Source organism: Aptenodytes forsteri, unplaced genomic scaffold (assembly GCF_000699145.1).
Source record: "Aptenodytes forsteri isolate BGI_AS27 unplaced genomic scaffold, ASM69914v1 Scaffold231, whole genome shotgun sequence".
Lineage (NCBI taxonomy): Eukaryota > Metazoa > Chordata > Aves > Sphenisciformes > Spheniscidae > Aptenodytes > Aptenodytes forsteri.
This window is the reverse complement of record NW_008796046.1, coordinates 2,794,683-2,821,444: the sequence shown is the minus strand read 5'-3', so window position 1 is coordinate 2,821,444 and position 26,762 is coordinate 2,794,683. Positions and strand designations below refer to the sequence as shown.

General features: G+C 47.3%; 1 protein-coding gene across 1 annotated transcript; it reads right to left on the bottom strand.

Moving 5' to 3' along the window:
• USP35 (ubiquitin specific peptidase 35) lies at nt 1-22,275 on the bottom strand. The gene is made up of 11 exons (XM_009286138.2): nt 22,249-22,275; nt 15,523-16,219; nt 14,320-14,455; nt 9,666-9,795; nt 8,160-8,261; nt 5,151-5,309; nt 4,526-4,719; nt 4,311-4,404; nt 2,649-2,755; nt 850-2,065; nt 1-171 (listed from the first exon to the last, which is right to left on the bottom strand). Exons 1-11 carry the CDS (start codon nt 22,273-22,275, stop codon nt 1-3), a joined length of 3,033 nt encoding a protein of 1,010 aa, XP_009284413.2.
• Between the last annotated feature and the right edge of the window lie 4,487 nt (nt 22,276-26,762).

The following is a 26,762-nucleotide window of genomic DNA, read 5'->3' as shown; positions in this document are numbered from 1 at the left end:
CTAGAAGACGAGTCCATGAAAGGAGCCGGATCCACCCCCACCCGCCGCCGGGCTGCAGCCTCCCGATGAGCTGTCATCATCCTTGTCCCTGTCAAAGTCTCTCCACCACAGCGGGGATTTCGGCAAGGCAGAAATGTAGGCGGCTCTGTTCCTCGCTTCTTTTTCCTGCTCCTGGGAGAAGGAAGGGGGATAAATAACACAAGGATATCTGCTGCTAAATGACCCAGGTGGAGGGATGCTCCCACCTTCCCCAAGGAGCCAGGAGCCTGTTTGGTTGCCCCTGGGAGCCTCCTCCAAATTAAACCAGAGTGAGAAGGCCATGTGCTCATCTCTAGAGTTCGACGGGAGGGATGCAGCAAAGCATTGCATCTCTCCAGCGAACAAAAACCAGCCCTTCCGTGTCACCTCTGGGAGAGGAGGGATCCCTTCAAATTCCCTCGGGTGCTGCTCATGTCCTACGGGACACTGCTGTTTGGGAAGCATTGAACACCACCAGTTGAATGAAATCTGTTCTAGTTTGTTATTCCCAGCTCGCCCATCTTTCCCAGGCACTTAGGAGAAAATTTCAGGCAGAGCTGCCTGGGGCGGGCAACAGCAAGTCAACCCCGAGCACAGCCACGAAGTGTCTTGCACCAACCTCAACGCCCAATTTCATCGGGAAACTGCATCCTGTTTATACCTGGATGCTAAAAAGGAAAAGGGATTTGGCTTCAGGGAGAGGGCGGGTATCTGCATGCGCAGATTTATCTGCAGGACGCGACCCTGCTGCTGCCCGGATGGGCGGAAACGTGGCCCGTGAGCCGGGCAGCCACAGGATCGCACCCTGCTGTGCACGGCAGCGGGAGTTACCTGCAAGTAGAGGATGTTATCTTTGGAAATGGCTTCCATCAAGTCCTTATGGAGGGAGGGTTCGCCGTGCAGGCGGCCGGCCTCGGCCAGAGCCTCGTGCAGCGGGCAGCTCTGCCTGCCCGGCCGCTGCCTGTAGAAGAGGACATAGGCAGTGTCCTTGGGGAAGAAAGAGGTGACATTGCTGACCGATTCAAAGGAGGAGAAGGAAACTCTGGTGTCGTTGAACAGGTACCACTGGATTTCAAAGTCCAACTGCTTGTCGGAGGCCGGTTTCGGTGCCCCGTCCTGGGGCTGCCCGTGGGGGATGGTGTCAGTGCACTCCCTGGAGTAGCAGTAGTAGTGGCCGCTCTCGGAGGAGATGCCTGAATGCACCACCACACTGCAGAGGTCGTACACGACAGACATGAATCCACTTCCCGGGGCAGCCCTGTCCTTCCCATGCCGGCAAACCTCCTCGGTTTTCTCCGGGGCGACAAGGACGGGTAGCTTGAGCACTACGGGGATGGAGACATTGTCCAAGATCTTCTTCCTCTTCATAGTCCGTGGGTTGAAGGAGAACCGCAGCAGTGTGAGGATGAGGTAGTGTGGACCCTCCGTCAGCTCCGCCACCTTCTCGGCATCCTGCAAGGACGCACATTTCTCACAGTGGTATTTATTCTCTGCTGTCAGTCTCTCCGGGGATAGAAAATAGTTGATTAAATCTGGGACGGATCTGGAGTCCTTGGGAGCACATGCTTCCTCCCCAAAAGCCGAGAGAGGGTCTTTGGCTGCATCCACACCAACGGCATTGCCACTTAAGGGATCTGCCGCTTCTCCTGGCTCCTGGAAACCCAACGTTTCCACTGGCATCGGTGGGACTGCAGGGTCTCCGGCCATGGGGGCCTTCCTCTGGATCCAGGGAGACCCCGTAAGCTGGCTTGGGTTTTCAGGAGGCTCAATAAACTGTGGGCCGATTTCTTCCACCGGTAAAACAGACGTGCTCCCACGTGTGTGCGTGTCCGGTGGGGGAAAAGCCAGGGACAGGTCTGTGAAGGCTTCTTCTCGGGAGGAGACATTCAGACACTTCAAGCAGCGGATCTTTGTCATCATTTTACCCCCAAACATCTTCTCAATCAATGTCTTGTTTAAGTAATGATGCTCCACCGCCTGAGACATCAAGCTGGATTCCTTGAGTTTCTGGTAGATCCTTTTTCCAGTTTTTTCTTCTTCGTGTAATCTTTGGCAGGGGAAAAAAAGGCTGCGTTATGCACCAATACAACACCAAGAGGTAGTTTCTAAAGTAGGGTTTCTGTTCTTCACTCCAAGAGGTTAATCTGGGTTAACCTGCCTGTGCCCAGGGGTCTGGTGCTGTGGGAGGAAGGTGGGGAGGAGTTGGGCAGGATTTGGGAACCTGAGGTCTCCATGTGCCATTGACCCCCCACTTCTAGAGGGATCGCTGGGATACCAGAGATTCGGGATTTCTAGGTAAGAGAAAGGCAAAAATCAACATTTTACAGAGGATTCCGAGTGGCTTGTCAGGCAAATCTCTAAACTTGGTACAATTCCCTTTGCCTTCAGAGCAAAGGCAGAAATTTTCAAGCTGAACTAAGTTCCGACCTTACCCCTAAGCTAGCCCAAACAGGGTTTTATCAAGGAGCCCCAGACTGGTCTCACCATCTTTCACCCAAAGCCTCCACTCTCCCAACTCCTCCGGGTCTCAGCCGCTTGCCCCGTTTGCACGTGGGTCAGCGTTAAACATTACGTCGGGTCTAGGGATGCCATTGTCATCAGGCTCCGAAATCACGGCGCTTGCCACGTACCGGTCCAGCAAGTACTTGAGATACTCCGAGCAGTCCTGCTGAGCGCCAGGGGTGAACCAGGGCGGCCAGGAGGCAGAGAGGAAACTCTCGGGTGAGATGGCAGGTCGCTGGCAACAACACAGAAGACGGAGAAGTGCTTTTAACCTGGGGGATCTGGTTCTCATTTCACATAGGGGGATGGAGAGGGAAGAGGAGGGTCTTTCTGGCTACTTCACTGGGAGCAGGGTGTGCTTGTGTGCCTGATAAGGTCCCCTTTTTTTCCCCTACAAGGGCTAATCCCAGTGCACGGGAAGATTTTCTGGGTTTGCTGCAAGCCAGGACTATAAGGATGAATTTCAGCCATTATTTTACATACACTTCTATAAAATATCCATGTGTTTATTTTTTCCTTCAATTTTAAAATGGTTTATTGGCCTGACCCAGAGACTTCTACTTAATTCAGCCTGAATTTAATTTGATGCCCCATTTAATTTGATCAGGATCTCTCTCACCAAATCCCTTCTTAAAAAAAAAAAAAAGGCAAAAAATCCACTAAACTTCCACCCGTCATTCTGATCACTGCAGGCAGGTAATCTGCGTTACCGGATAATGTGATCACTGCCGTTAGGAAGCTGCTGTCTAATTAACATGGAAAAAGACCCATTTTCGGCAAAGAAGTGACTTTAAGAACAGCCCGAAGAAGAAAAATAACTAGAAGGCTATTAGGAAATTAGCAGGAAACTATTAACCATAAACTACACAACAAGCAAATATGCTTCTGTATTTGCTCATCATAATTCACAGACACCCTAACCTCCCATCAAAAACTAGACTCTTCTATGACCAAATATTAAATTTAACAGGTTGTCTATATTTTTCCCCCGAAAGTCATCTGTAATGACATAATACCACAATGCAACAAGCCAGCTCTGTCAGTCAGGGCTTGGAAAATGGAGAAGCCCAGATGACTGGTTTCACAGCAAGGGAAAATTCACCTGACTTTCAAAATCGTGTCTTTCTAGGGACAGAAAGATATATTTTCAAAAGAGGAGCTAGATATGACCTAGTTGTATCTCCAGGAGTCACTCATATTAAATTTCATGTTTGTCAAGAAAGCACTCATAATTAATTTGTTTAAGGGTGTTATTTTTATTTTACTTTCCCTCACACACAGAGGATTCAAAGCTTCTGGAACCTAAGGGGTTTTTTTTATTATTATTCTTTTAACAAAACCACTTAAGGCAATTTTCATCGATTGCTTGTGCTTTGCCGTGAAGCAAGGGGACAAGCGAGCTGCTCCAGTCTTCTTCTTTGCTGCATAGCAAGAAACAAAAACCTCTGCTTTATACCAACAGGCTTTTCAGTGGGCCACATATGTAAACTATTACCAAATGGACTTCATTGTCAAAACTAGTAGTTAGTACATCAGTCCAACCCAGGAAGACCACAGGCTGAAGACAGGCAGCCTGGTGTGAACACAGCTTGCTTTCATGGGTGATAGGAGCTTGCCTCCTCCACCCTCCAAATTAGCCTTTTTCGTATAAACAAAATGTGTCCCGTTATAAAAACCCACCAAGATCCACAGCTCCTTATCAGCACGTTGGAGTCGGCAGGAAGCAACTTGGAGACGAGCCTTTCCGCAGCCGACAGTCCAAACAAATAACTAGAACATGAAATAATTACCTGACTGTGCTCCAAAAACGCAAAGAGCCACTGGAGCTTTGTCATCAGGGGCTGGGAGTTGCCCTCAGTTAAATTCAACACCGAATGCCGAAAGCTGCAGAAGAAAAGCAGAGATGCAAACCGTAAGATGGAAAATCAGTGTGGGACGCGCAACAGCGGTGTGATGAGCAGCCCCTGGAGCAGCCTTGAGTGGGAGCAAGGGAGCAAAAACTCACTCTGAAGCCATGAAAAGAGACTGTATGATGCTGTTCATGTAGCAGGTGTTTCCCAAGTTAATTAACCCGATCTTTCCCGTCTCTGATTTGGATGCCAGGCGTGGGTAGAAGCAGGCCAGCTCGTTCTTCTGGGAGGTCCAAGCGTTTTGTCCCAAGAGATGTTTAATCCGGTCTTCATTTGGAATAGGAAGAGCCTTGGAAAGAGAAATCTGTGTTACGAATCGTTCTTTCCACGTGAAGAATTAGTAATGGACAACTGCAAAACTCCTCTGCTAGAGGTGTTCACGCAACTCACTTCCCCTGGTCTTCGCACAAACATGCATCCGTGCAAGGAAGAGTTTAGCTGCTACTATTAGTCCTTTAGAGGCATTCAAGATTAAAGTTATAGCTAAAACCCACAGGCATGATCAGGACTTCTGCAGGCCCATCATAAGAGAAGTATCTTCCCTCAACTTGCCTACGTGGGGCTCAAACTCAGAATTTTAAACCCTTTCTTCTACCACAATTTGAGGCGTTGAGGTTAGGACATCCCTACCAGTAGGACAGTCCCTCTGCACTAGGCTGCAAACTAAGATGCCATTTCCATATGGAAAACAGAAAAATGGCCGAGAGGTGCGTGTCTTACTTTAACCGCTTCTAGGACTGGTTCGTAGAGATCTGGAAATCCTGAGAAGCGGAAGAACATGCAGTGGATGAGCTCAGCCAGCTGCTCCAGGGAGCTGGTGGCAGAGTTGGAGTCCTCCTTCTTCAGAGAGGCCACCAGCCTGGGGATGTGAGGGAGCAGCTGGAAAATGAAAATTCACTACATCAAAAATGGCTCCAAATTACTCGCAGAGCTTTAACACACGTGCAGGGGAATGAAATTCACCCCCAGGCAGAAAGGACAGTCAACAGGAGTTGACTTCAGTCCCATTCCGGACTTCATCCTTCACCCTATGAACTCAACAGCAACTCTTCTGTTGACTTTAGTAGTGCAAATGCTACAGAACTTAGAGGGTTTCATGTTGCGTGACACCTGCAGGTTTGTGCTGCTGCTTTGCCATGCTGCGATTACCATTCTTTGTGCAGATCAATCTCTACTAAATCACACACCCACGGTGGAAAGGAGTGTTATATGCTGACTGCCAAGTGCAGGGATTCAAACCTACAAGAGAGATGAATTAGCCTACAAGAAGTGTTGTCCGCTCTGCTATTTTTTATTTTATACCGCATAAACTAAACTGGAATTGGTATGGTTGGCTGGGTGGCGACAGCCACATAAACAGCACATTTGTTATTTTGCTTTCATCTAGAAAACTTAAAAATGAACAAGCAGACGGAAATGCAAATGATACATTGCTCACGGGCACCCTCTGCTGACCCCGCAGCTGCACAGAGAATTAATGACCTATTCCCAACCCTGCAGATGTGCTAGAGTGACCCTGGGCACTTACGCAACCTTTTTCATATTTTTCGCATTTTATGTGATTTTTACCCCAGAACAATCCTGGATACCCAGCCCTGAGATTTCCCGGTCCTCCCTTCCTCCCTTCATCTTCCTCTCTTCTTTCTCTCTCTCTTTCTTTCTCCTCAAAATGTTGGTGATTTTAACCATTTCCTTTCCATCAGAAAAGTTTTGTTGGGGAAGCAAATGAATCCCAGTACCATTTTATAAATCAATATTTTGCCAAGCTGTGATGGGAATAGTTCTCAAAACCCTTCCAAAGAGCTAGGCCAAACAAAAAAGATAAGAAGCAAGACACGCTTGTGCCCTGTTTTTTAAAAATAGGGGATGAAATTTGTACTCTCTGGGCTGCAGATGGAAACTTAAAGCCAAGAGCAACTGACAGCTTTTGGAGTGTTTCAAATTTTGGACGCCCAACTGAATCCATTGGAACGACCCTATTTTTAGAAACCAAAGAGTTTCTCAAGAAATTCAGACTCATTTAAAGTGTCTCCAGCTGAGGAACGAAAAAACATCAGTTGAAAATGTTGGCTAGCTTTACTTTTTTCCAGCCTTATCTGTTTTTTCTGTGAAATTTAGGTAAAAAGCCAAATGTAAGGGCTTTAACGAAAAAAGTATAAAATCAAACATTAATAGGAGTAATTTTCCATTACTTCTTTAATCAGTTCAATCATTGCAAGCATGCTTTTGCCTTCAGCTCTGCTTTTTAATTACAGCATTCCAGTGGCAACACCGACAAGAAGCAGAGCCGTGCCTTAGTGTCAACAGCAAAATAAAATATATCACTGTGGAAAAGAAAAGAGGAGATTCAGATGCTGCCAGAAGTGGTTTTTGCCTTTAACAGCGGAGAATTCATGAAGCAGAAGTGTTCTGATTCAGTCTTCAAGTCTTATGGCGCTGATGCTGTGCAATGCTTGGAAAGATGCCCCATTACTTCAAGAAATGGTAATGGGTGCCACGTATCGGTGACAAGTCACACGTGGGATGGGGCCCACTGAGTCCAAGGGACAGTTAGACACCTGCTCAGGAAACAGCAAGGGCTGTTTAAGAATATATTCCCTGTCCTCCACTGCCTGAGCCCTCCGAGACGCTCTCAATGCAAAGGCTTCGCCTAACACATCCCAAAGCCAGAGTGGCAACAGCTGCAACCCCTCAGCTGAAAGGGCAGGAACAAATGTGGGGCCGTATCTTCTAAACCTGACACTGAAACTACATCGTAAGCCAGTCTGGGTCAACGTAGCCCTGCTCACTTTCCTGCCCCAGGCCACCCCTCCACCTCCTCCCCTCTCCTTCTCCAGGCAAATGCAATAGTGCAGGTTTGTGGTTGACCCAGACCCAGACCAAGCTGGGCAATACTGACCATCACGATTTTCTGCTAGGTTAGGTTTCACCTGGGCTCCTTTTACAACACAGGTCAGCACACGGCCGTACAAACGGCTCAGCACAAGGGAGAGTGGCTGGGAGAAGCAAGTGGTCTAAAAGCAAGAGCAGGGAAGAGAGGAACCTCCTCTTCCACCTGCAGGGCTGGCAAACACCAGGTTAAAATGACTGCAAGAGCAATACAGCCACTGCTGATGAGACCCTCAGTGTGGCTTGACAGGCCATCCAATATATTTGCATTAACTGCATCCCTGGCTGGTGGGCTTTGAAGTTGGGGATGCACTTGCCCGTAGATACCACTCCTCCAGCTGGTAGAGCACCACAGAAAAAAAGCAGAGCATGCACACATTGCACACATTTCAAATCTGGAAGGGCCAAGCCCCAACCAGCTTTGTACTGATTTATCCCCAGAGATGAGCCATCCAGCTGATAAGCCTCAAGAGAAATGGGAGGAACCATCAGAGGAGAAAGCAAAGCCTCACTTGTCCTCTGCACCTCGCTCTCTGTCATAGGGTGGTTGCTCTGTCTGTGGCAACCAACTCCTTTTAGGCTCAGGACTTGCCTCCGCATCTCAGCACCAGCTCCGCGGTGCCCAAAAAGCTGTTTGGGCTGCAAGAGAGGGTGAGCAGCTGCCAGGACAGGCTGCAAGTGGATGGACAGGGTTGGGTTTACATCACTCAGTGAAATCAAGCAGGTGAGGGAAATATTCCGCAATATCTCAGCACCTTAGGCTCCCTCCCACCCATGTTGCCCCATGGCACGGTTACAGTCAGGGTGATGCCCTCATCCGAGTGCCGGATGCAGCCTTACCAAGTGAAATGCCTCGTGGGAGTGCTGGAAGCTCAGCAGCATGTACTGCAGGACAGACAAAGCCCCCTCTCTCACAATGGGGTACAGCAATTTGGAGAAGACCTGGTGGGGGAGGGAAAAAGGCAAATGAGAAGGCAGGATGGCACCACAACATGCATAAGGAGGGGCCAGCAGGAAAGAGAGGCACGGGGCATCTACCACGGCTGCTGGTCTGTCCCTGCTCCACGCTGGATGTCAAAGCAAGCGGCCTACAGCCAGTCCTCCAGAGTCATCTCCTGTCCAGAGCACGGCCTCAGGGCATCCTAAAAATACTGTGTGGGTTATCCTCACTCTTTCAGGCCTGTGCAACGCCTGGCACAGCAAGGTGCAGAGCTCTGTAACACCCCTGCATCTCCGTACCTCCTGATGGACAAGGCCGTGAAAGCACAGAGCGATGCTAGATTTTCTAAAATGTGCCCCTTCTGTTTTATTGTGATATTTGGAACTTTATCACCAACCTTTCAGGCAAAGAGATAGAAAGCAAAGGCCTTTTTCAAAGGCTAAGTAATGATATTTATCCTACTTTACAGAAAATGGCGTACATTGACAATGCCCTCTACCCCTTTCAGACCATACTTCTGAGAGTTTCCAAGAATCACATGTTGTTTTAAGGGCTGTGTCCCTTTGTTATACATTAACAACGAAAGGAAAGATAAAGAAAAGCCAGAGATGCTTGGCTGCTCTCCCACTGCTCAATGCACGTGGGGACAAAGGCAGTTATTGATAATGTTCCGATACTGATAATTATGGCATTGATAACTTCTATGGTGACTTCCACTGGAGGCTTAGCCAGGTGTTCTCCCCATCTTACGAAGGAGGGAACAGCAGGACCACAGCATGGAAAATGTGTTTGAAGTGGCAACCAATTTGAGCGCTTGGTCACACGGTTTTCAGAGACCAGCAAGTACTCACTGCTGAAAGAGGTGATGGCAACGGCAGGGGGGCTTTATCTGCGCTAGTAAATGAACTATGGCCAGGGCACAGGCTTTAAAACTGTCCTGTGACTGTGTGGACTGTTAACATGCTCACTGGTATGTATTTTGCCCATGCCAACCAGCACTGATCCAGGCACAGTTGAAGGAGAGCATGTCACATTCCCAAAGGCAGGTTCTACAAGAGCTCCATAGTTTGGGAAGAAAACTGTTTGGTTGGCTTGAAAATCCTTGGCCTGTTTTATTTCATAACCTTTACGACATCGGTACCTTTGCAAACAAAGACCTAAAGAACTGCAGGTTGTTCTGGAGAACATCATTCCTGGTCGCAAAAGCAGCATCAGCCCACCACCCCATACACAGCAATGCAGCATTCGTAGAGGGTACAGGGGGCACAATGGTCCCTTCAAAACCCTTTCTCTTTTCTGTACATCTCAATTCACATCTTATCCTCATTCGGTTGAGAGGCAAGAAGACATCTCAGGTGCAAGGAGAAGTCTGTTGTTCACATTCGTGTTTAAAAGAGCCCACTGACCTTTTCAATTTTCGAAAGAGTAACTTCGATCAAGATGCTGAACTTTTTCACTGCAGCCAAACCCTTCAGCAGAGCAATGATCCACTTGTCTATGTTCTTTCCGAGGGGCCAGGACACCCAGTCGATCATCCTGAAATGAAATACAAGCTCTTAAAGTAAATTTAATGCACATACCGTGAAAGCCAAGCTCTGCTCTGGGTTAAACCTCCTCCAAATTTGTGTCCAGTCAGTGGGATGACCAAGTAAGAGATGGGCTCCACATAAGGCATTTTACATGTTATTCAAAGCACAGCAGAGCCTGAAGTTGAATTACCCTAATGTCATCGGCACGCTGTGGCTCATCAGAGGACCTGACCCAAGTCCGTAGAAGAAAGCGGGGATTTCTTCCACTAACTTCAGTCAACTTGAGTTCGAGTTTTTAACATCAGTATGATGTTCTATATACCATAGCTCTGCTTTGTGGATTTTCTAATATATCTTCCAGAGGACGCCCTAGAAGGACAACCTCTGTTTTTAAAGAATCATAAGGCAGATCTAAAGGCGTACTGATGGATATCTGTATCTGCGTGAGGTGTTGATCGAGGCCTCTGCATTGTCACCGTTGGAGAACAAGTGATACTCGTATGATCTCTGCATTGTTACTGGTAAGGAAAAAACACTCAGATTCAGATCTTTAAATTCTCTGTGTGGGAAACATTCATTTCCAAAGACACATTAAAATAATACTGGTAACCCTAATAGAAGCCAGATATTCCTGAATGTCACAGCTGACAAATTTCTTCTATAGTCATTCAACCAACATGTTGTCATGTTTCTGTAAGTAATAAGTACTTTACAGAAGTCACTCATAAAAAAATAACCTCAGACTGAGTGATGACAGGTTGTTTCTGTTTAAATTAAATGTTAAACAAAAATGGGAAGTAACTAAGGCTTGGGATCTCCAAGGGTCAAACTTTGCTAACCATTTCAGTACCTTTGATTTGAAGATATCCCAGATCTTCAGTCTCCCACCTCAGTCCAGCTATCTTACCCAGTCAGTCCCTTTTGTTTATCAGTCTGTATCTTGTGCAAAACATATGAAGGGAACACAGATAACTGACCACCACAAGGCAAAGAGCAGGAATAAGTGAAGTCTGCAAGGAACTGGAAAAATAAAAGGCTAGACAGTAAAGAAAGCTTGAAGAGCAGAATATGTTGGGACGTTGAGAAATACCAAAAGGCGAGCCAAGTTGGATAATTAAGCAAATACCAGAAAAGCTTCCACAGATATTTGCATCAGAGGAGAATAAGGAAAGCCATGCAATCACCGTATATGGAGGATGTGATGGTGATTAAAGATATGATATGGCCTCTAGATGTTACTTCCAAACTAAACACATCTTCTGCCTCCATTTTCAGCAAGAGGAAGGAATTGATCAGGGTGACAAAGAGGAGGCAGATAAAAGATTTGAGAATGGAAACAAGAGCAACAACAGCTGATATAAAAACGAAACATGAAGAGCTCATGAACTCCAAGCAAGAGGAGATGATTTTCATCATGTAAGATTCAACTCTGGTGAGTTTTAATGGCTCTGTTAACTTTGGCGTGATGCTTTATGTGGGAAGAATAGGAAGACAGTTCCTATAATGAAGACAGGCCATGAGGGTATGACTGGAAAGAAGGGATGGTGTGTCACAGGGTGTTGCCATAGGTGCCAAAGTTAGGTTTGTCAGGATATACGAATTTCTAGTCAAAGGGCAGAAGTAGATCGTATCTGACTGGATATCGGTAAGGAGGTTACAAGCAACTTTCTTCAGGATCTAATGGTGTTAGCACAAACATCCTGAACATGGCTGTGAAATTTGTGATGATGCAAAGCTGAGAGGCACCATCAACACAAGAGGAGGATCAAGGTATCACAAGGAAGACCCTGAGGTTTAGAGACGTAGAACTGGGAGGAAATGTATTGATTCAAAATGCATGCAAGGCACAAGAAATGGATGCTACGTGACGGTAACTCCTCTGCTTGAAGGCAACCAGCCAGACACCAGGTGACTAGAAGTTTCCAGTGTAACTGTAGCCGAGGAGAAGACCAGCACCATACTGTGGTGCAGAAGAAAGGGTGTTTTCTACGGCAAAACAATGACCTCTCAAGCTGTTGCCTAAGGCCATGATGAACCGCACCTGGAACATGGTGCACAAACCTCACCATCCATGTCCAAGACCAATGAACTGAAGTGGGAGCAGGTGTTGAAAAAGCCTGTTAAGGTGATCAGGGAAATGAAGAACCTTTCCTGCGAGAAAAGCTTAAAATAACCTGACTTGTTTAGCACAGCGACGGGAAAGAAGAAAAGGGAAGGGGCTGCTCTGCCTGCAAACGTTGAAGGAATAAACACCAGGGAGGGAAAAGAGTTATTTCAGCTAATTATGTTGGCATAAGATCAAATGAACTATAAGATGGCCAGAAATATATATAGGCTGGCTATTAGAAGAGAGATTCGAACCATTAAAGCAACCCAATGGTGGAACAGCTATGAAAGAAGAGCAGCGGGAGCAAAAGCCTTTCCTGCTTTGAGGAGTGTAGTTGAACATTCATGAAAGGGGTCTGTAATGTCAATGCCTATAAAGCAGGGAGATGGATTCAGGGATCCAAAGGCGCCTCTTCACCCTATCTTCTTTTACACAGGCATAAAACAGCCTTGTCCACTACAAGCTGTTTTTTACCAGCACTAGTGCCTAAGTTACAGTCCTGCCTGCTGCCTGCCTGCGTTGCTACAGTAGGAAGAAATTACATTTTAAATTCACATTGCACTTTCCGCATTGCAAGATCCACAAATGTTTTGGAAGCCAGGGCCCTAATTTTCCAAAGGAGCCATTGATTTGGTATGCTAAACTTCTAAAAGTTCAGATCCTGATTTCCAGAGGTAGCAAGTGCCTGCATCGCTGTGTGATGGCGGATGACTTCTTCATCTGGGCCTGGGCTCTTTGAAACAGATACACCCCCAGGAAAAAAAAAAAATTAAAAAACCCAAATCAGTGAGTACTTCTGAAGTCATGGGTGCACATTAATAGAGTTTATCTGAAAAGAGGCAAACTCTAAAAGAAACTCTGTAAAAGAGATTGTTGTGTACACTTATACCAGCAGGTGCCAGGCTTGCTTTTTTTTACCACTGTTTGTTCTTTAAACGCTTGATCAGAAGCTCCACCCCACGTCCAGTTTATTCCCCGGCTACTAACTCCCAAACCCAAACTTTGGAGGAAGAGACTTCTGTATGTTACCAGTTTGTCAGGGATCCTAAGCTGAAAGATCCTTTCAACTTGCACGTTTCTCTTCGATTTTCTAGGCGTGGAGCACACACTCATTGAAAGGCCAACAGTTGTGCAGTTTTCTGGGGCACCTGTCTGCCATAAACACGCCGCCAAAACTTCCGCATTTCTCCTAAGTGATCTTAATTACATTTTGCAGGCTCTGCTTAATGTTTGGCTATGTAATCATTTACTCATCCTTCTGCGTGACTAAGAATGTTTTAAGGAATGATGCGATTGATTTTGCAATCTCTATATTTAGACACTGGAGCTCTTAGAGGATTTATTGCCTGGAGCTCGCAGCAGCAGGTTCCCAGAAGGAGAAAAAGATGGAGAAGAGGGTTAAGAACTGAACTGATAACTTAATCTTTTGTCTTGGGTTGCTCTGGACTCTGGGAAAACCATGACCTTCCCCAGCAAATCAGAGAAGCAACCCCTTTCTGTATAAAGTTCCCATCAGGAATAACGTGTGTTTCTGTCATGTAACCTTACTGGGGGGGGGGGACACAAATCCTGTAATAAGGAGAGCAAAAGAGATGCTTCCAGTGAGATCAAGTCACATCAGCTCCCTTGGGTTAAGTGCGTGTGCTACTGCACATGAACGTCACCCATTTCTCTAAGGAAAGCATGGGTTGAAGATACTCCTAAGCAAGTCTGGAGCAAGGCACTGGAGCACAGAGGAGCTGTAGGACTTGGGCACAGTGTGCAAGGAAGCTCTGGTGATGCCAAAGAGGGCACTGGCTCTGCAAAGACCAGGTCTAGCATGTCAGGTGGTATTTCACCCACTACTCTTCATCATGCCTTGACGAGGTCTCCATTGACTCTGCCTGCACAGAGGGCAGGGAAAAACATTATACAGCACCAAGATCCAGGCCAGCAGCACCACATTCGTCTGACAAAGGTCAAAGTGGGATCATTGAAACAGTTGGGCATGCCTCCCTCTCCACGATTTTTAGCTGTGACTGGTGATTTAGGATGACGTCCTTCTGAAGGGAGTCAGGGGTCAACATGAAATTCTGTAAAGGAGATTTTGTGAAGAAAAGGCCCTCAACAGCTTCTGGGAAAAAAACCAAAACTCTTTAAGATATCTTATGTTGGGCATCCCATAACACTACTTATTTCTAAGAAAAAGGAAACCAAATCAAACCAAACAAATATAATAATCATCATCGGCATCAGCCTTTATTCTAGTTCTCTAGGACTTCAGGACTGGAAGGACCCAGAAGTTTCCCTTTTCCCCACACACTCCTCACACGACAGCACCAGCCAAACTGGTTGGGATAAAACCACGCAGAGGAACTGAGTGGAGCTTTGTGGCAGGTTTTAGTCCGAACTGAGAATGACGTTCACTAATGCAGCTTCTCCTACCTGCCGATGGCCGTCATCATTTGCACATCGGTGATGCTGTCATCATTGGTTAGGTTTCTTATGACGCCATCCATGAGCTCCAGAGGGACAAACTGGACCACACTGGCCAAGGCATTGGATGGCACTTCCTGCTCCTCTGCAAGACATGGATGAGCGCCAGCAATGAAGATGTTAGTCACCAGGAAAACCAGGCACATGAGGTCATTTCTCGGCTCTAAAAGCCAAATAATTTCTGCCTATGTAAATGGAGCGGATAGTCAGCTGGCGTAAATGAGCAATGTGGAGTCTACACTGAGCTGTGCTAGGAAGACAATTCCCCAAATCCCAGTGTAGCACGTAACGAGGTTGGGTCATAGCAGATGGGCTGTTGCATAAAGCCACACTCAGCCCAAAGGGAGCAAGAGATCACAGGCACAAGAACTTTCTTGGGCCAACCCTGGGTCCCAGATTCCCTCTGCATGCTCTCTTTATACTAATTACTACAAATAATTGCAATGGGATGCAACTGCAGGTTTGCCTGCCCGGAGCACCTTCCAAAGGATGAGGCTTTCACACAGAGGGCACTGAAAAACCCGTCCCCTCGTGGGCTTAGGAATAGCTGGAGCAGGAGCTCACCTGCTGGTAGAGAGTCCAGCCTTTCATGGCACTGGTACCTCCAAAAATCTTCTGAGACCCTCTGCAATAACCTAAAGACCCCAGAAGTTGGATAAATATCTTCTGTCCCACCTTAAGATACAACCACCCTCCAGAGAGACAGTAGGGCTTCCTACCTCTATATGGGTGAGAAATAACTCCTAAGTTTGTCCCTAGTTTCTGGTAAGGAGCAGGCTGTGGGGTCCCATCAAGTCAGCCATAAGAGAGCGACATTTCTAAAAGCTTTCAAGTCCCACTCTAACCAGCTGCAGATAAGGTGCTTTCCGTTAAGCCCAGCTGATGCTGGGAAGTGCTGAACACACAAACTTGTGCTGCAAATATTTCAACTCAATTAACAACTCCTGTGTACAGACTCTGTGTGGTCTCAGGGTATATTGTTTTCCTAGCTTAAAGCCCCGGGTAACTTTTAGGGATGCTTGTTTATTATATTTCAGCTGCGGCTGCATTTCTGGAGTGGACGAGAACCGCGCAAGATGTCAAACTAATCAAATTTGACTTCATCAGAGCCAACGTTTACATTCCCAGCCTTTTTTTTTTTTTTTTAATTACCTGTTGAAGAAATGATAGTGAACAGCTCCTTCAAAGAGGGCAGGATGGCTGAGGTCTGAGCCCTCCAGATCCTCTGCAGCAGACCGCTCACTTTGTTCACCTGCTCCAAAAACTCCATGATGTCTTCTTCCCCCTCAGAGACGCACTGGAACTGCCCGATGCACCGGATCAGCTGCTGACAAAACAAGACCTGGTGTTTGCCCGTGGGAACGCACTGAGGATGCTGGGTTAAGAGTTTGCTGATCTTCGCGCACTGCTTGGGGCTGGGCCTCTCACAGACTTTCCGGAGCACCTCGATCCTCAATAAGCTGAAGATGCTGTTTGCTGACGGGCTTTCCAAGACGAACTGCAGTCCTAATTGGATATAATCGAGTACGTAATGGCTTCTCTTCCCCAGAGGTCCATAGCCTTCCTGGAGGAGACTCAGCAGGAAGCGGACATTGAAGAACTCCTCAAATTCCTCCGGGTGGTAGTGGCCATAGACCTCCAAAACCTCTTTCCCGATCTCTCTTTTATACTTGGTGTCCCCCGTGAGATAAAGCTTGGTAGACAGCTCCAGCATGGACCAGCATTGCTCACTGTCCATGGGCTGCTTCGCTGCCTCAATGACGCGCCTCACAAGCCCTTGCTTCACGTTGTTGGGGTATGAGGACATCACCACGGCTTCCAGTATCTTATCCATCTCTGCTCCCAGCTGCTGAAAGAGAGGAACAGAGCAGCAGATTAGTTCAAGCAGGGTCTGCTGAGCTTTCAAGCCCAGGTTGGCAAGGGAGGTCAAAGAAGCAGAGCTTGAGAGCTGTCTGGGACCACTATGAAGATGATAATTCTTTTGCTCTTTTCATGGTGCCATTCAGAAAAGTTTCCACGCTGGTGAAGTTTGACTGAGACTAAAGCCCCCAGACAATGAATACACAAAAATACAGAACTTCTTCAGACTAATCACAAATTTGAGCATTTTTATCTTGTAAACAACAAACTACAATCTTACACTTGACCCTAGTGATGGATGAGCTCCCTCTCCTTGATGGGTTCAGCAACTCAAGATGGTGCCCCATGTTTCACAAAATCGATTCCCCGCTGGAGACAGCCTGCCACAGACCCACGGAGGGGCTGAGTGGGGAATTAGGGGAGCCAAGGTCTTCCACTGGTGTCTGCTGGCTCAGGTGTCCTCAAGAGGCAAAGATGCTCCCAAGGATTGTCTTCACATTCAAGGAAGGCGAGAAAAGCCCTGGGAAGCAGAGGTGGGATTGCAGCCTCTCTGTGCAATAGCAGGGGTGTACGTTCGACATTTACGCTGTGCTGCCAGCCACGCCGGTTGAGTGGTGCAGTCTTGGCTGCTCTCCAGGGACCTGCTGCATTTGTATGCAGGACCAAAGCGAGGGGGGAGAGAAACTGCAGAGTCAGGCAAAGTTTCCCATTCGTCACGGCCCGAATTCACCAGCAATAAAGCGTTAGAGGAGAGAGTGCTTAAAAAAAGCCCTAAGGATTTCCCTGGAAGAGCTCAGAACAACATTTATAACCAGGTGTTGAATGCACTACTGCACGAGAAACCCCGTTACAGAGTGATAAAATTAGACAGCCAGGATTTCTTAAAACTTATTACAGGGACTATATAAATAAAGGCTCACCCACAGCAGGTCCCCCTGGTGCGATGTGCTGCACAAATACACGTTTGGGGAATATCCCTTCCTGCCTACAGCCTGAAACCATCCATGGGGGAGGGAGAAGGAAGGTATGTATCATCTTGGTTACCTAAATGAAGAATCAAGGCAGGACAGATCCATCCACGCTCATGTGTGTCTGGCCAGAAGAATAATCACCACCTTTCTGTTCCTCAGTCTCCTAATCTGTGCAATGAGGACACCATGCAGCAATTCCTAGCGGGGTTGGTTGAAATTTCCTTCGTTAGCACTCAGAAAGCATTTGAAGCTTTTCAAATGGGTAGTGTTATACTAATGAAAAATATACGCGCAGGGGGCATGTACCCCAAGTATGGTTTTCACAGATGACATCCAGAAGGGACCTCACAGGGTGCCATCCAAGGACCATCCTGTCCCTGGAGCAAGCCTGTATCTGAGCCAGAGAGTATCTTTTCTCCTGGTAAACAGCTGCTTGCTAGTGGAGAAGAAAAACCCATGCCAGATACAAACCTCAAGCTCTGGTTCACAGCTGCTTGGCTGGGAAGCCTTCCCACTCGACCAAACATCACCTCTTCCCATCATTGCTTCCCCCACAATCTCACAGGATGGAAAAAACCATGATATATGCATGGCCACCTCCCCATCCAGCGATGACAGCAGCCTACGCTGCAATGGCTCTCCAGGCACCACCGTGGCCTTTCTGTCCCCTGCCTGTTGACTCATACGGTCCTCTGCTCATGCGCTGGATTTATTTTTCCCCATCAAGCACCACTGCTGCCTTCCCTGCAACAAGCTATGGCAGAGCTAATGCTCCTCATGACATTGTTTTCATAGGATAGAAGACATAAGCAGGAGTCTTGAGGGACCAGCCTGCATTAAACCAGTAACAAATGAGGACAAGGTAAGACGAGAGAATAAAAGCCCACGGGTAACGTCTTTTCACCTCAAACAGAAAGTACCACAGTGCCAGCAAAGGCTAAAAGCCAACCTGGAGAGCAGATGGGGCTTGCAGACAGACCAGAAATCAGGAGGAGCAGTTCTCCTAGCTGTAGCTCAGTGGGCACCTTGGCCATACAGAGACTGGCACAGACCTGCAGTCAAGCTGGTACCCCCTTCACCTCCTCTCTGCAGCTTCACAGCCTGAGTCCTGACACCCCGGACATCTGGCAGATAGAGAAGGGATCAGGAGGAGGCAGGAGGATCTACAGTGCTCACTGGCTGTGTGTCACGGTTACGTGGTTACTTCCCTGGAGCAATCCATGCTGAGCCTGGCACAGCGGTGTGGAAACACCACACAGTCAGGATGGTCAAAAAATGGCTACAGACCTTTCAGACCTAACCCCATAAACACCACAGTCCACAGCCCACTGGCGTACGTGGTGTTGGGTGGCCTCGCTGCCCCTCTCAGGGGTGATGGTTGCCCACTGCTGTCCCCTGTATGACTGGGCTTTTAGCTACTTTAGCATTGCCAAACTTCACCCAAATTTTCAATGCAAAGAGTCTACTTCCATCTGAATTTTGAGATAAACTTGCAGCTCCTGAAAGGGCTTGGTTCTTTCTCAGGCTGATCACAGAAGGGGACGTGAGGATGGGTCACCCCAGCCTTGCTGCCTGGAGTGCAACTAGGTCTCATCTGACATAGTGCAGCGAGGACAAGGCTGAAACAAACTCCCCCCGTAGTCAATAGACAAACAAGTCCCAGTGGAGAGTATCTAAGGACTGTAAAGGCAAACCATCTTCCTCATCAGGAAACGTCGTAATGTCTCATATTGACATTAGGACCTTGAAGACATGCAGGGAGAACCACCTGAGTCGACCTTGTGGTGGAGGGTCCACGCTCTCCTCACCAACGAAGGACTTTACAGTACGAGGTCAGGCTTTAGGTAACACAGTCCCACCTACACCTCTCTAACTACCCTGGTGTCAGCAGGAGGGGACAAACAAGCCCATGTTTCTGTTGTGTATTAGGGTACACCAAGCTGCTCCCTGGGTGTGGGCCAGACAAAGCCAGGATGGAGGATGCTAGCCAGGGAGGCCCTAAGAAGGAGGCATTTATAATACATATTACCATCTTAGAACTATATTTAAACAACATTCAAGTTGCTTTGTAGTATGTAATAATAAATATTACAGTCTTAAAACTACACTAAAAGAGCATTCTACACTAAAAGATCATTCACATGTCAAAGGTTAGGAATTAAGATGGCTAATTCAACCCCAGCACAGCTCCAGATGCTTTCAGAGAGATATTATTTAAAGGATCTCATATTAACTTTTTTTTTTCCCCCAGAACCTGCCTGGAGAATGAATCAGGGTTTGCAGTGAAGGAGACTGTTGTCTGTAAGATCACTGTCTCATTTGTTGTAGAAATTGGAAGTGTGTCATAAATAACCCAGGGAACTGCAGGAGAGGGAGGGACAGTTTCATTGCTGGGCAGCCAGACGCTGCCTTGGAGATCTGGTCCCCGGCTCTCCTCTGTTTAATACTGAAATAAAGAGACTAAATATTCAGATAATCAGGCTTCTATAGTGAGTGCTCCTGAAGTGGGACAACCTTTCTGCACTTCATCTTCCTCACTGGCAATAACAACTCACGGAAAAGTTTGGAGGATCGGCTCATTCCTGCTTGTAAAGAGAACCGAGTTCCTGGAGCACACGAGGATGCTGTAGAAGGTCAAAGAGTTAATTATTAATCTGAAGAGCCACTTTAAGGTTCCCATCTGCTATGTAGCTCACATAAAACAGAAAGTCCACAACATGAGCTTTGCAGTGAATAAGAAAAAATCACATGAAGTGGCACAACTGTTCTGCCCCCCCGGTGAACGATTGGCAGGAGCAACATGGCTAAAATAGCAGAATCAGGAGGGAAGGGACCTTGGGGGGGTCTCTAGTCCAACCCCTGCACAAAGCTGAAATCAAACCAAGCTGCTCAGGGCTTCGTCCATTTAGGTCTTGAAAACATCCCAGGGTGGTGATCATACAACCATCCTGGGCAGCTCACCCCAGTGCCTAATTAGCTCATAGTGGGAAGGTTTTCCTTCTTTCCAGTTGGAAACTCTTGTTTCAATTTATGTCTGTTTTTTTCTCATTCTCCTGCCATGCATTGCTGTGGAAAAGCCTGGCTCCATCTCCTGAATAACCCCCTTGTAGGCGCTGGGGGGCTGGTATCAGTCAGTCCCCAACCTTCACCAGTGCAAGGGGTTAGTCCATCCTGGGTGAGTCCACGCTGGGTTAGTCCATCCCAGGTGAATCCATGTCAGGTGAGTCCATCCCAAGTGCAGGACTTCTTCGCATTTATCCTGGTTGAATTCCACAAGGTTCTTGTCAGCCCCAGCCTGTCCTGGTCCTCCTGTATGGCAGCCCTGCCCTCAAGCGTATTGACTATTCCCCCAAGTTTGGTGTCACTCACAAATTTGATGAGGTGAATTTCATCTCCTCCTCCAGGTTGTTGATAAAAATATTAAAAAGGAAAGGTCCCAGGATAGTTCCAGCCAGTTTCCTACCCAATTAGCAGTCCACCCATCTAGACTGCAGTTTCTCTTGTATCTTTGATAAAAGGATGCTGCGGGACACCATCTCAAAAGCCGTACTGAAATCAAAGAAGACAGCCATCCACTACTCTCCCCTCATCCACAGATCTACCAGTCCATCCTTAAAGGCCACCACGTAGGTCAAGCATGATTTACCCTTGGTAAATGAATGCTGGTCATTCCCAGTCACCTCCTCCTTCATGTGCCCAGACACAGCTTCCAAGAGGATGTGCTCTGTGATCGTCCCAAGAACTGAAGGGAGGCTGACAAAACTAGGTTCTCAGATAATCCTTCTTGATTTTTTTGAAGATGGGCTAGAGAGGGAGATGTGTTTTAGAAGAGGGAGGGATGTCTTCCTATCTCATCCTTGTCATGCAGTTGCTCAGACCTACAAAACTGTCCTGAAGACACTCTCCGTTCCACCTGGCAGATCAACGAGTGTTGATGGCGTTAGGTACCACACCCTGCATTCACAAATACACACCAGGGTTCACAGTGCTTTCTCCCATGCCCCCTCAAAATAAAAAGGGGGCTGTACAAGAGAGCAGCCCTGGCTCCAGACTCAAATTCTATCTAAAGCCACAAATAAAATGAAATATTTCATTGACATTTGCAACCAGTGTTGCTGACCATGAGATGTGTCCCTGCAAGGACAGATACCCAACCATGCTCTAGAAACCAGAGAGGGAAAAGGAATTTAAGCAAAGAGCAGCATCGACCAGCTTAGCTTCACACTCCAAACTGAGTAAACAGCAAAAAAACCCCAAAACCCAACCTCAGGATGAAAAGTCACCTTGGGCTTTGCTTGGGTCTAATCTTTATGATCTGTACTGTTCAGAGGTGTCCTGCCTGAAGAGAAAAGATATTTCTCTTCTGCCTGTGTTTTTTCTTTAATTAGGATTCATTTCAACTGAAGTCTATCCAACTACTTCTAAATCAATTCATTCCCCTAACCCTGCCAGCAGCAGATTTCCAGTGAAGGCTCCTTAGTACTTTTTTGCAGAATGCAGTATCAGTTCCCACACCCCAGATCTTACAAAGCTCTGAAAACACTGATCTGAGATGTACCTTACCTTTAGGAAATCTTGGTAATAAATTCAGCACATTTCCTACAATGGCATCATATATAGTTTGATAAATACCACTAAAGGAGGAAAAAAAATCCCACCGTCCAAACATAGACTGATAAATAAAGTGATTTGCTTCTTACTTACAAAGAAGAAGAAGAAATCATGATCTACTTCCCTGAATTCTCTGGAGGTCTGGAAGTACAGAAATGAGACTCACCTTTTATTGTCCCTAACTCCTACTGAAATGGTTTCTTTTATGTCAGCCAAGACATTACTGTTATTCTTGCTGCATCCCCCAGGCAGCTAGGCAATTAGGGCTCAATCCTGCAGCATGCTGAGCTGCTGCAGGATGGAAGGGAGCGCACACAGTGCCTTGCTAGAGCATGAAATACCGCACAAAAAATACTGTATTCTCTAAAATTTCTACAAAATTTGCCATGACTTGGTATACAACTTCTTAAAAGGACCATCCCCTGTTGTCACACACCTCTCTAGGTCTGTTTTCCAGGAACATCAAAGTAGTTGTGTCCTAATGATTTTTTTGCATTGCAATTAATGTCCCCTTAATTCATAGGCAAAGGGGATTTTTTTTTTTGGTCCAAAGTACCTGCCTGTTCATCCAGCCAAGGAGGGGAAACCACAGCCTGCAACTCATCGTTACCACATCCAATAGATACAGCCTGACCAGCAGGTATCGGACAGTCACAGGCAGTCATTCTTATCGCTTCCCTATGACTATTTTTCAAAAATGCTAAAAAGCCCTCTAAATAACTAGGAAGAAATTGCGATTTCCCTACAGAGTTGAAAATCATCAAACAAAGGCCACTGCTGAGCCCTCATCCATGCTACTGCACCTCCTACTTCTGCCTCCCCGTGATCTAGTATAATTTACACATCTGGTTAGACTCTTCATTTAGCTGAGATCTAGTTTTTCTAACTAAATAACCTTAATTAATGTAAGTGATGTGATTCCAATTCAATGATCTTCTGTGTATACGTCAAGCACTCACAGTGACTTAATGCTGTGGTTTCTACCTCGAGTCCTCCCAATGACACAACTGCTGCTTCGCTCTTTATTTCTTTCTTCATTATTTCACATCCAGTTACTCATTAGTCTCTAAAGCCTCAGCCTCCCTTATACATTGTTTGCACCGTAATAACACCTGGAGGCTTCAACTGAAATAGAGCCCACTGGCCTACAAACTATATCTGTAGGAATATACACAAGGGAATATATATCTCACTTAAGCAACACGGCAGATATCAGTCACGCTGTTGTAGCAATATGAAACACTGAGGCACATCCAGATCAAACCATTTGCTCAAGGAGATGCGATAGGTTGTGGCAGAGCCAGCAGCCAAACCTCTCCAGACCTTGCAAATACATCAACGGCAATGCTCCGCCTTACTTTGCTCGCTTCAGCTGCTATCCGAGCTGCACCCAATAAAGTGCCATGGCAAAGCAGAGTATCAGGTCCATTTTTATGAGACCTGGGCAGAAACTCAGCGCTAATAACTGCAGAAAAATCCAGTTTAATACCCCTTTAGAAACAGAAGTGAGACTCCAGCCATCTGCAGTCGTAACAGGGAAAAATCGCCAGCACAGAAGCCTGGCCAAATTTTTTGCACGTAATTATAATCTGCCTTTCTAAATTCACCTTCTCTTTTCAAGGAGATCACATATTCTTCACTTCCTGTCCCAAACTGCTTTCCAGGCACAGATTGCACTTGTGTTGCGTGTCTCCTACTCACTAGAGCTGATTACTTTTGGCTGGCAAGGCTCTTCGTGCTTTCTTGTCCTCTGTTGCTCTGAATCAGAACCGCCCTTTAGTACAGCACCGATGGAGATTCGCCTTAAGCCACCGGCAGTAGCAGATTTGGAGCAGGAGGTTGTCCCCACGCTCTGCAGGACCTTCCAACCTGCTCGGCAGCTTTCTGTCCTCTCCGGAGAGTAAAGATTTATTTGAGCGTTGTTACCTAACTGGACTGTTGGCATCTTGCATGGCTTTGCTGTTCATCAGGAGCTCCACCTTGGGAATAGCGAGTTTCTCTCGTGTGACCACACACTTTTCTAAGGGGTCCCTAAAAAGTAACTAACCAAAAGACATCTATTTCCAATCAGCCTAAATTTACCATATAGTAGTCCCTACCTTTACTAAAATCTGTTGATGTTTTAGATCCACAGACCGCTGCGGACCCTTTTCCTTTCTTCTGCAGCACCACGTATTTCATCAATTCCTTTTTCCTCTAAAACATTATAAATATGTTTGACCGCACCATACAATTCTATCAGCCACCTCCAAGTGACCTGCCACGGCCATAATTCATGGGCAACAGTGCTGGACTGGCTGCCCTACCCAGCTATCTTAGCTGCCCTGCTCTCTTATTTCTCCAGTGCTTCTTCTTTGATCCCTTTGGTGCACACAACTCCCCCAGTCTCTTCTCTTGCTCTGTGTTTCTTGCTGTTAGGCACTCAGTCATCAAATAAAAAAAAGGCTTTGGCTGGATGTCAAAGCGATCAGCGCAGTAATACCAAATAAAGCCCAAGGCCCTAACATTTCATCCTCTCTTTCTCTGGACAGACTCCTCCTCCCAGCTCCGTTCCTCCCCTCCAGTCAACAGCTACATATACGCATCTCTAGTATGTACCGATATCCTTTCCTAACAAAGCATCTCAAAACCATCACTAGCGTATTATCAGCCATCCTGGTATGGATGCAGAAAGCAAGGGGCACAAGGAATTAAATTCCTCTCTCCCATTGCCTTGAAAACCAGCAGCAGAGAAAGGCACATAAGGCAGGACTTGCTCTAACCACTAGACCAGCAGTGACAAACCACTGGCTTTATGGCGAAGCACAGCACCAACCACAGAGAAAAACAACCCACCCCAGTTGCTTTTTAATTTTCTGAATATATTTGGCATTGGATGCCCAAAAGCTTTGTCCCGCCCGCACTAGGTAAGTTTTCCCGGGATGGTCACTCCTCCTCACATCCCCCAGATGAACATATCTTTCTTTTCTTCCCCCAAAAGCCTTCGGCTCCTTCAGAGCTCTCAGCCAGGGCTGTGCTACCCTACTTCCATGGGGCTTTATGCTAAGAGCATCCGGATCCTGCACTGACCTTCAGACCAATGTCCTTTCTGTTATCATCCCTGGAGACTGTAAATACATCTCCTCCGGAAAGCTGGTTGTTTTCTTGAAGGTATTTATAGCATTAACATCACTCTTCTTTCTTCAGATTTCTGTCTGCTTTTGTCTGTGTATAGAAATTAAACCCCTGGATACAACCCAAGGAAAAACCACGTCCTGTTCACCAAAGCGTACTGGACCAAGGGCCGACACTGCCGACGCTGGCTGGGATTCATCAGACACTGCCTCACTGCTTGGAGATACAGACATCTCCAATTTTTTGGTGGTGCCTTCAGGAGAAATGGGATATGACACTCGTTTGAGACCTCAGTTTCCCTCCAGCCCCCAACGTATTTGGCTTTGCATCAGCCAATCCAGAAACCAGGAAGGCGAAATGAGACCGTAGCAAACTTTACGGACCCGATCACAAAGATGTTCAAGGCATTTTGAACCTCCTCCCCAGGTGAAAGCTCAGCCCCTTTGGTGGTGCCTTCAGGAGAAATGGGATATGACACTCGTTTGAGACCTCAGTTTCCCTCCAGCCCCCAACGTATTTGGCTTTGCATCAGCCAATCCAGAAACCAGGAAGGCGAAATGAGACCGTAGCAAACTTTACGGACCCGATCACAAAGATGTTCAAGGCATTTTGAACCTCCTCCCCAGGTGAAAGCTCAGCCCTTTCAGGCTACATCCTTTCAGCCTGAGGTAGGTCTTAGAGTTGAAATTTCTCTGCCATGAGTCCCGTGATACAAATACAGCAGGGTATAGTTTCGTTCCCAAAGCATTTTGAAAACCTCATAAAAGTGACAAATATGCAAGATGCCAACGTCTGTTTTTATCCTTTAACACCTGCAAAGTCCAAGCCAGGGCAGATTTAACCTGGAAGGGTTTTAGATCTGGACGGCTCTGAATTTGACCCTCACTTTTAGGGTTTTTTGGCTCCCTATGGGATGAGATCATCCCTGGGTATCTCTCCCCAGGTCAGCTTCCCTGGGGAAAAGCTCAACCCATCTCGGCCAGTTCCTCATAACAAGATGCTGCCTTGTAAACAGGTTTGCAAAGCCCTGCAGGCACCGGGGAAATGCACACACACCCACTTGCCAACATTGCTCCTGTATCCCTCCCTCCAAGCATCCTCCTGTAGCCTGACCCTCAAACATCCAAATCCTCAAGCATCCCTCCTCCAGGGTTCCCTCCTGCATTCTGACCACAGAGCATCCCTCTCTCTCTGAGCATCCCATCGGGAATCCCGACTCCTGAGCATCCCTCCTGAAGCCTTCCCTCCAAGCATCCCTCCCTCGAGCATCCTTCCTCCATCCCGACCCCTCGAGCAGCCCTTACTGCAAGCATCCCTCCTGCACACCTCCCTCCAAGGCCTTTCCTATATCCCGACCCCTGAGCGTCCCTCTCAGTATCCCTCCTGCATCACAACCCCCAAGCTTCCCTCCCTCTGAGCATCCCAGTTCCTGAGAATCCCGACTGAATCCCGACCCCCAAGCACTCCTTACTCCCAGCTCCTTCCTGCATCCCGAACCCTGAACACCCTCCTGCATCCCTCCATCTGAGTACCCCTCCCTCTGAGCATCCCTCCTGCACCCCTTTCCCCAGCATCCCTTCTGCATCCCTTCCCCCGGAGCAGCCTGACGCCCAGACACCCCTCCTGTACCGCTTCCTTCGAGCACCCCTCCTGGACCCCTTTCCCCAAGACTTCCTTTCTGAATCCCGACCCCCGAACACCCTTCCCTCTGAGCATCCCTCCCCCCGAGCACGCATCCCTCTGAGCAGCCCTCCTGCACCCCTTCCCCCGGCGCATCCCTCCCCCCGAGCATCTCGACCCCCGAGCAACCTCCTGCATCCCTTCCCCAGCCACCCC

What these genes read in the sequence shown, in the direction of transcription:
- USP35 (XM_009286138.2), bottom strand. Translation starts at nt 22,275, where the DNA reads ATGTTCCTGGAAAACAGACCTAGAGAG. An exon ending in TCTCTTTTCATGGCTTCAGA is followed by an intron (nt 4,405 to 4,525) that starts GTGAGTTTTTGC and finishes TTTCTTCTGCAG; the next exon opens with CTTTCGGCATTCGGTGTTGA. An exon ending in ATAACATCCTCTACTTGCAG is followed by an intron (nt 172 to 849) that starts GTAACTCCCGCT and finishes TCCTTCTCCCAG; the next exon opens with GAGCAGGAAAAAGAAGCGAG.